Below are 10840 nucleotides of genomic sequence, written 5' to 3'. Positions count from 1 at the left end.
CCATAGTTATAACGCTGCTAGTATCAAACCTATATATCTCACCAACTTTATGTTGACATTTTAAAGCATGTTATTCTCAGGTACGAATTAAGTCTTCCGCTGTGCATTAGCTCATATTAAGAACCTTACTTGGAGTCGATCATCGCAATGGGACCAACTGTTGAAGACTTCGTCCTGGAGGATTAGGACCGGTCGTTAAACAAACCAATGCCCATGTGTAATTGTGGAACCGCTAACAAACATCCCTTTCCATGGTGGTGCGGACACACCATGAGGATGACGTGACTTCAGAGGAATTCGTCACTCTCCGTAACAACGGAGACAATGTTAGCGTCTTTGGAGCCATTTGCCGGATTAGCTCCACCTGGACAATTAACCCTTACATGCCCAGTCTTCCCGCACCTCCAGCATACCAGATTCTTCCCAGAGTTTCTCTTTCGCCTATCCGAACACAACACTATCGTATCTCCTGATGACGAGACCCCGTTACCTTCCAGTCTTTTCTCCTCGGATAGGAGCTTGCTAGTAACGTCTTCAAACTTCAGAGTTTCTTTCCCATACATCAAAATAGGTTTCATGTGTTCATAAGACGATGACAAAGATAATATCAACCTCAAAGCTTTATCTTCATCATCCACTTTAACTCCAATAGCTTCAAGTTCTGAAACAATACCATTAAGAATACTTAGATGATCTGAAATCTTTGAACCCCCATCCATACGCAGAGTATGAAATTGTTCTTTAAGACACAACCGATTTGAGATGCCCTTGCCCTGGTACAACTGCTCTAGTTTAACCCAAAACTCATTTGCCGTTGATAACCCGTGCACATTTGCAAGCACGTTCTTTGCAAGACACAAACGAATCGCACTTGCCGCCCTCAAATCCATATCATCCCATTCTTCTTCATCGAACTTCTTGCTAGAATCACTGCCGGGAACAAGGGTGGGTTTACCCTTCAAAGCCTTGTGTAAACCAGACTGAATCAACACATCCTTGACTTGAACCTGCCATAAGCCAAAATTGATCCTCCCATCAAATTTCTCAACATCAAACCTCATTGGACTGAACTTCGACATCGTATCCGTATCCTATAAACAACACTTTCTCTGATTTTGCTCACGTTTCGAATAGCTAAAAGATGTAGCAGGTAGCCAGGACCCTTTAAATCGGAAATTCACAACTAGGCCACTAACAAATCCAACTATTACTACGAATCAGAAAAAATATTGTCTAACCAGATACCCTATACGATCAATAGAACTCGTTTCTGATGTGGACGATCCACTCACGTGGCAACCACAGAGCATACTCCGACTCCTATAACCGAGACCCCGTCAAACCTGACGCTCTGATACCAGTTGTTGGGAAATTACGGTCTCACTAATTCCCACCACCCAGCCCAACAATAATAGTAAAGAAATAAGAACAATACACAACACAAGATTTAACGTGGAAACTCCAAAACAGGAGAAAAAAAGAAAGAAATAATCTTATACTTAAAGTGTATTGATTGGTGCAATTTGGAATGAAGACTTAGCCCCTCTTATATAACCAAGTCACTCACCCCTCACATCTTCCTCCCACCTATGTGGGATACACATATCTTCTACTAGCCAAAATAAACCAACACTATGTTTTCTCACGATAGATTCCATCGGAAGTCGGTCCCACGGAAGTTAATACAATGTAATCAACGAGTGTGGAATTGAAGCTGCGCTTTTTTGTAATTATAACCGATTCGTAAAGGTGCCTTTGACGTTAAACTGTTTTGAGTTTTTGTTAAGTGGGATGATTGTGACCTGACAATACTATTGTTTTTTCTTAGAGATTTATAGAGTTGTGAAAATTCACGAGGTTACGATTCGCTAGCTTTATCGTCTAGGAGATCCGGGATAGGTTAATTAATTGTTCTCCACGCAGGTTTTTTGCCCCACTCCTGGAGTAGTCGTTTTGGTCGAGAGAATTTGAGGTGGATCAGGGGGCTTTGTCGTTGAATTGCCAACATTGTGCTCTGTCCCCACTCCAGCTTATTTAGTTAATTCTTCTCAAGTCCAATCTCGACCTTAATGATAATGAACAGACTACGGCGTTTTCCTGCACACTTGTGGAGTCTTACTATCTCGGTTATATATTTGTCGTTTCGTTTTTCTAGATGTAGTTCCGTTTTTGTAAGTGTGACATTATTGTAATTATTTCGTGTTGATATATATAATACATACTTTCTTTGCCGTTAAAAAAAAAAATAGAGTTGTGAAAAGTTTTTATGCGATTTGATAAATGTGATCGAAAATTAAGTAAAAAATGGATAAAATATCAAAATAATGCCCTACTAGTTTGTCCAGTTAAAAATAAATGAAGTCTCACCTTATGATTTACGTAACACGCCACCAACATGCCGTAGCGCAGCATGTTGGAGGGTAAGAAAAGGTTACGTGCATCAATTCAGCACGGGAGAATTCACTGGCGTACGTGTTGGTTGAACTATCTCATTTTTATCCAACTTTGTATGTTACTTTATGAATTCTATTATAAATATAATGATTTTTATCCATTTTTCACCAAACACTTAATCATATTTTGACATATTACTTTAACACGCCATTTAACTTGTCACCCACGACTCCTCCATTTATCAACACACCTGCTACGGGTCATCGCCAACTAACCAACCACGCCCATCAACAAATCGAAAATCCCCATCACCACTTCAAGTGGTCTTAAATAAAAAATAACACCCCACACAAAGCGCTGTGAGCGTCATTTTTGTTCCACGATTTTTGTTCCACGTATTACGACGCCCACCATTTCGAAGCCCATTGAAGATAGTCTTAAACGAGATAAACAATGGAATATTTAAAATCATTTACTACATATGTATTCATATCTTCTGGTTTCAAATCGTTGTCGACATCTATTTTAAACTACAGATATTTTATTTTTGGACTCAAAATGTCCATTGAGCACGTCACACGTGTCAGTAGTGTACGGCAAAAAATCCCAAACGTAAAACAATAGAATATTGTTTAACCTTAAAGACATATATTCCGGCTCCTATATAAACCACTATAACCTTCGTTTCAAACACACTATCATTCAACACTTCCCATTTCAAAAGCAAAATAAAAACTACTTTTTCATCTACTTAGTGCATTTCTAGCTTAAGTTTGTTGTAGTCATGGCTGATAAAATAGTTCATAATCATACCCCTAAGACCGAAGAACACGGCGGGTTGTTTGATTGTTTCGGAAAGAAAGACGAAAACGAGAAGAAAGCTGATAACAGTTCCGGTGTAAGCTCTCTGTTTTATATCATCTACAACACATAGTTATACAATTGTAGTATAAAAATGCTATTTGAGCTATCAGCTTATGAATGAACATACAAATTATAGTTATTATGTATAAATTCACACATTGCATTGGATTTGTAAGTGCATATTGTGAAAATTAATGTTCAGATGATTAAAGATATTTTCTTTATAAATTTTATTGTTTAGGTAAGACAGAGCACGAGTATTGTTAATTAGATGATAAGTTAGACCATATATAACCCTCCGTGACTTCCATCCGTCAGATAAGGTGTAACAAAGTGACGAAAACTGACGGCCCCTAATGAGGCGTTAGTTAGATCCGTTAGTCATGTAGGTGACGGATTGTTTTATGTCCATGAGTTTTGCATTGTCGAATCACAAAATATCCAATTTTAATTAATATATTTTTTTTATAATTAATTTATTTTTTCCACCCAATTTTCAATCAAATTTTACCACGTCACCCTACCCAATATTTAACACAACAAAATTGACACAACGGTTAGAAAATGTCAGAAACTGAAGTCATGGTCAAATTGCACATTTTGGCCAAACTGCCCGTAAAATCATCGCCACGGTTAGAGATGGTCTTATACGCTATCTAACCGGTCATAATTGTTTTGTTTCTGACCCTATCTTTGACCATCTCAAGATAGATCAACCACTAAAATTATAAATATAAATAATACATCATTTTATTTTAGTTTCTTTTTGCTCTATGTTACATATATCCACCCTTAAGTAAATATATACCTAAATTACTTATTAATCAATTAATTCTTCAGTACTTAAAGTTTTTCTAGCTTTAGCATTGTGTACATTCATGTATGAAGTTATATTTCTGATGAATTATGCAGTCTGAAGAGAAGAACAAGAACAAAGAACCAACCTTGAAGGAAAAGGTTGAGAAAAAAATCGAAGAAGACAAAGTGAAGATGAATGTGAAGATCGAAGAAGGTAGAGAGAAAGCGTTAGAACTCAAAGAGAAAACAGTGGAGAAAAGCGAAGAAGGCAAAGAGAAAATCGGAGAAATTAAAGAGAATTTCGGGGAGAAAATTCGAGACTACAACGAGAAGAAAGAAGCAAAGAAAAACGACAAAAAGATCGAAGAGCTCAAAGAGAAAGTCATAGTTATTAAAGATAATGCAGTGGATAAGCTCGAAGAGGGAAAAGAAAAGGTCGTAGAAATCAAAGAAAAGATCGGGGAAAGAATCGAAGATAACAAGGAGAAGCAAGAAACAAAGAAGATTGAAGAACAGAAAGCGAAATACGAGGGACCCACGGGGTCGCCAACTATTGAAGTTATAGTTCGCCCACCGGAGCCAAGTAGTGAACCCGAAGAGAAAAAGGGGTTTATGGACATGATCAAGGACAAACTTCCAAATGGTACTAAGAAGATCGAAGACGAGAATGCAGCTCCAACACCGCCACAACTAGTGGCTGCAGCCGCTACTGCAAACCATGTGGATGGTGAAACCGAGCATAAAGAGAAAAAGGGCATTTTGGAAATGATCAAAGAAAAGCTTCCAGGGTATAATTCAAAGAGTGAAGAGGAGATCAAGAAGGAAAAGAGTTGTGATGATAAGGCATAAGAGAAATGTTTAATCTTTTGGTTTAGTGTTATTTGGTTTTGTGCAAATGTTGATTGCCTTCTCAAATTATGTTTGTTTTTAAATAAGTAGTTTTTTATTGTTCTTAGGTAGGGTATTTTAGGAATGCAAAAGTTTATGCTATTTTTGTTTCAAAGAACTTGAAGGTAACTATTTGTGTCGAGTCTATAAGTTTTAATTTATTATGAACTTGTACAAAATATTACCCTAGGGTTGATGTGATGAACTAAGGATTTCTATTGAAATGTTCCAACTTGCTTTATTTATTTTTTTAACTAATTAAGCCTCTGTAATTACACTAATTCGAGTTCATTATATAATCAAAAACAATTTAGTATGTTCATTAGAATACAAATATATATGGCCAGTTCCATAAAAGCCGGATTAGTACCTGATTAATGCAAGCCCCCAATAAGAAGTCCAACATTGCTTCTACCTTTGATTGCTAACTATTTAGGTTGGGGCTAACTCGCCGATACAAGATATTCACCGCTATAAATGGCGTCATTAAAACAATTCTGCTTTCTTGCAAGAGAGCCATCTTTATGCCATTCCTCTCTATATTCCCCACCACCACCAATGTTAGCAATACAGAAAACTAGACCTAAATGCCTTATCAATACAACACAGCTCATGTCATATCCCCAAATAGGGCCGGGGAAATATGACTTCACAATATCACAACACAAGTATGTATAAACGAGAACGACTCTATATGAGACGTTTTAATTAAAACCAATGTATTAAAGCAGCGGAAAGTATTAAGTCATTACAATAAGTGTTTTAATGCAATAATATGAATGTAATAATGCGGACTCCAAAAGCAGCAAATAATCTTTAGCAATCTTCACCTGAGACAAAACATGCTTAAAGTGTCAACCAAAAATGGTTGAGTGAACAACATAGGTTTATAACAGTGTTTAGACCACAAGATTTAGTTATAAAGTTTAATCAGTTCGGTAGTAGTGCTGAGGTGTATGATATCGAAACTAAACAAGTTATCCCATGATCACTTTATTCGTTCGTGTCGTTAAATCATTATTATGTATCCATTGACCAACGGTCATCCGGATAGAGACGTTACTCTCAATAGCGCTACTCACAATAACTAAGCTTGCCAAAATTCCAGCAACTAACGATATCATGGCAGGGATTAAGCATGAAACAAAGCATATCATAGCACATTTTGAACTAATCAAAATAAAGTTTTCAGGTACTTGTGTCTAAGCGTAAAACAGTTTCAAAGCAAGCATGTGTCTCACCCCAAAAGTTCAAAACAAGTATATAAAGATAGTTAAAAAGTGGGGCTATGAAGTTCACCTTAATAGCAAGCAAGAAATTCCACGCAAGTTGTATGAACGGAGTATGTAATCGGAGATCTCAACCTAGAGATATAATGTTTAATTAGTTTATGTCTAATAGACATAAAGTTTGTTTATTAATATAGCAAACTATATTAACAGTGACGGTTTTCGAAAAAAGTTACTATTTCTCAAAAGTTTCTATATTTGGAAACCTACTATTTATGGAAAGCTTTCACTTATAGTAAGCTTCTAATTTAAGAAGTTCGGGTTATAATTCTTAATAAAGATGATGTACAATCTCGCCCAAACTTCGTTACTAATATACAAGTCACTCGAATGATCTATTGTTACCGAGCGGCCCAGGATCTCTTGACCAGAATCTAAGTCTTGGTATTCGAGATCCACAAGCGTCCCATAATGGTACCAAGGATCACCCTAGGCCACAAGTAGCGGTGATGTTTGTAGTCTTTGTACGCTATCTTTAATTATAACCTTCACGTTAAAGGTGTATACATAACTAATTTATTAAGATACTTATTAGTTATATATATATATATATATATATATATATATATATATATATATATATATATATATATATATATATATATATATATATATATATATATATATATATATATATATATATATATATATATATATATATATAAGTGATAATATATTTAGTGTAATTAAGTGTTACTATATAGTTAAGTGTATAAGTTATACTAATAATAGTATTATTATTTAAATTAATCAACTATTATGAATATACCTATACGATACATACATATATATTCTTTATTACTATCAAACATGTTCATAACTTATATATATATATATATATATATATATATATATATATATATATATATATATATATATATATATATATTAGGTATATGTGTTACATATATATAAGTGTAAGATGATACATATATATATACACTTATTACTTTTATTATTATATTTACTAACATTATATAACTTACATAATACACATTCATACATAATACACACGCACATATTCATACATATATACTCATACATAAACACCTATGTATATATTTGCATATACACAAGCATATACCTACTTTTATATATATATGTATATATATATATATATATATATATATATATATATATATATATATATATATATATATATATATATATATATATATATATATATATGTATGTATATATATATATATACATACATACATACGTATGCATGCATGCATGCACATGTATTATTATTATCATTATTCTTTACTAAACATTACTAATCTTACAATCAAATCTTTTTATTATAAACTTAACCTAATCATCACATAAAATCATAACTTTTTAACATAATAACTAATCATGTTCATTAACCCTAATCTTTATTAACCATATTTTAACCAAATCTTCTAACTCTTTACTTATACAATACATAATCATAATTCATAATCTAACTCATGATCATAATCTTCATCTTCAACTATTATTATTAACTAGCTTATTAACCAATAACCCTAATCTCTCATTACCAATATTCATTCATAATCTTTTCTAATCATCATCCTTATTCTTAATAATTACAAATTATTAATACATAATAACCCTACTTAACCTTATTACTTTTAACTTAGCAATTATATTAATCAACATCATTATTGTTTTAATCATAAACTTTCATGCATAATTCATACTTTATTCATTACTTAATCTTAATACTCAACATAATACTTATAACAATAAACTTAAAAGTTTGAACTAGGGTTTATAGGACTACCTTATGAAGATTAGAGGTCAAGAATGGATGATGTTTGTGGTGCGAAAACAGACAGAAACCAGCAGTAGTAACCACGACCCAAAAGAAGGTCTTCTTGGGTATGTTTTGGTTCACAGCTTCAGCAGGTATAGCAGCAAAAACAAGCAGCAACAATGGATGATTCTTGGGCTGTTGAGGGTCATGAATTCAGCAGGAAACAGGAGATCGAATGCAGGTTGTTTGGTGGTGGTAGTAGACTGCAAGTGGTGTTTTGAGGGTTTTGTTTAGTCGACTGGATGGTGATGATGATTGGCGACTGAAAGGGGCTGAATGGGAGGCTGTTTAGTCGACAGAAGAAGGAGGGAACAAGCTGGTAATTCAGTCGACTATTTACAGGTTTAATTTGGTGTGTAAAACTTGGAAAACATGATGCCTTATATAGTGGTGTTGGGTTTCCTAATTGCACTCAAATTACTTGGTGATCAAGAACTTGTATTTAACTAGGATTGTGGACTACATAGCTTAATGATCAAGTAACAATTCCTCTAACATCTATACAGCCGAATTATATTGTTATTTCATGTATTTTATATTTTTTTATAATTAATATTATTATTAAGGTTACATTTATTTAATTACATTTTATTTATTTATTAGACCCTAACTTTTATAAATTTTACTAAGTTCATATTAGTTCTTATTAATTTTTAAATTCATATAAATGTCACATTTAATTTATGACATATTGTTTATATTATTTATTTAGTATTAGGGTTAGGGTTTAATATGTAATATTAAATGGTATTAGGGTTTAGCATTTAATGCATTGGGTTAGGTTTAGGGTTTTAAATAATATTAGGGTTTAGTATTAATTACTCCTTTTATTATATCCGAATAACAACCCTAATGCTAATACACAGAGTATGACGTTGAAACTCTAAGGGAAATTTGGTAAATTCAGAAGGGAAAAGTGAGGGGTGTTATAGTACCTCCCCTTAATTTAAACTTCGTCCCGAAGTTTCAGTAAGTCTTCTCGGATGCATCAACAGTTGAGAATAGATGTGGATATTTCCGCTTCCTCTGGTCTTCACGTTCCCAGGTATACTCGGGGCTTCTTCGTGAATTCCAACGGATTTTAACAACAGGAATAGAGCTTTGTTTCAAACGTTTAACCTCACGATCCAGAACTTCTATAGGTTTTTCAGTGAAGTACAATTTATCATTAATGTGAAGATCATTCAAGGGATTAACGAGTATGTCGTCAACAAGACACTTTTTAAGATTCGAGATGTGAAATGTATGAACTTTAATTAACAGGAAGTGTTGACTAATAATTACCATTCGGTCAACGTTTTGTTAAAGCAAAGTCTACACTTAATTACAGTGGGGATCTACTTGAGTGATATTGTATGATATTGTACGAAATTTCAGCTAAAAGAGCCTAGGTGAATAGAATATTTAGTCTTATAGACTTCATCCAAGACTAGTTCTTGAAAATTTCGAATAGCGGTGATTTTTATAGGATCGACATGTATTCCTTCACTATCAACTACATGTCCAAGAAATTTCACGGTTCGCTACCAAAATTCACATTTAGAGAACTTGGCATACAGTTGTTCCTTCCTTATGAGCTCTAGAATCAATCGCAGATGTTGCTCATGCTCTTTCTCGTTCTTGGAATAGATTAAGATGTCATCAATGAAAAACGATCACGAATTAGTCAAGATAAGGTTTGCATACACGATTCATAAGATCCATGAATACAGCAGGAGCATTGGTTAAACAAAAAGGCATGACAAGAAACTCATAATGTTCATAACGAGTTCAGAAAGTAGTCTTAGAAACATCAGCTTCATTGACTCTCAATTGATAATAACCCGAACTAAGGTCATACTTCGAATAGATGCTTGACACTTACAGTTGGTTAAATAGGTCATCAATACGCGGAAGTGGATAACGATTCTTGATGGTTAGCTTGTTGAGTTCTTGGTAATCGATACACATTCTCAACGTGCCATCTTTCTTCTTAACAAATAGAACAGGTGCTCCCCACGGAGGCAAGCTAGGATGAATGAAACCTTTCTCCAAAACTTCTTGGAGTTGATTGGGTAATTCCTTCATTTCGGATGGAATTAAGCGGTATGGTACCTATGCAATGGGTGCAGCACCGAACGTGGATAATTTACAAATTAAGGGTAATATGATATCTAGGGCTAATATTTTTAGTTGACAATATAGTGATAAGGAGTAGGTAAAGGTACACAATGGTCCTAAGGTTGATCAGATCTTATTTCCATCATGATCCATTAGGATTTCTGCATGACTTATCATAATATAACTACGTTGATCAAGCGCCATTATATTATACTAAATCATACTTTTATCTCTCCATAATGTTATTACTATGTCATCTAGTCAATATTCATCTTCTTCGAGGTGAATGATTCAATGGAAAATGAAAGAAAAGAAAATAACATCATTCATTCATTTTAAAAAAAAATAACCAGAGTATTACAGAAACTTAACGAAATCCTCCAAATTATAGAAGTACTAAATGATAACATAAAGAACACTGTGAAAATGAGAAATTTAAATGACTCTAGTGGTTTCCAAAAACTCTTCATTGTGCCTCTTCATTCTTCTTCTTATCCGAACACTTATTTTTGAAATGACCTACTCCTTCGCAGTTATAGCAAATAGGAACGGTTGCATTTGCCTTTGTGGCTGGAGTTTTGGTTGATGGAATAACAACTATATAATTCTTAGCTACGTAACCCACCTTCTTACACCTGGTGCACTTAGCCTTACACCATCCTTCATGATGTTTCTCACATCTTTTGCAATAAGGATGGTT

General features: G+C 33.9%; 1 protein-coding gene across 1 annotated transcript; it reads left to right on the top strand.

Annotated features, from left to right (window-relative positions):
* Positions 1-3071: 3071 nt before the first annotated feature.
* On the top strand, positions 3072-5011 carry LOC139892790 (uncharacterized). The gene is made up of 2 exons (XM_071875916.1): positions 3072-3292; positions 4171-5011. Exons 1-2 carry the CDS (start codon positions 3179-3181, stop codon positions 4903-4905), a joined length of 849 nt encoding a protein of 282 aa, XP_071732017.1. The 5' UTR covers positions 3072-3178; the 3' UTR covers positions 4906-5011.
* The last annotated feature ends 5829 nt before the right edge of the window (positions 5012-10840 follow it).

This window comes from Rutidosis leptorrhynchoides, chromosome 2 (assembly GCF_046630445.1).
Source record: "Rutidosis leptorrhynchoides isolate AG116_Rl617_1_P2 chromosome 2, CSIRO_AGI_Rlap_v1, whole genome shotgun sequence".
NCBI lineage: Eukaryota > Viridiplantae > Streptophyta > Magnoliopsida > Asterales > Asteraceae > Rutidosis > Rutidosis leptorrhynchoides.
The sequence above is the reverse complement of the archived record's forward strand: the minus strand, read 5'-3'. Positions and strand labels throughout refer to the sequence as shown.

Coding starts and splice junctions, on each gene's coding strand:
- LOC139892790 (XM_071875916.1), top strand. CDS start 3,179: ATGGCTGATAAAATAGTTCATAATCATACCCCTAAGACCGAAGAACAC. Junction 3,293..4,170: donor AAGCTGATAACAGTTCCGGT/GTAAGCTCTCTG, acceptor TGAATTATGCAG/TCTGAAGAGAAGAACAAGAA.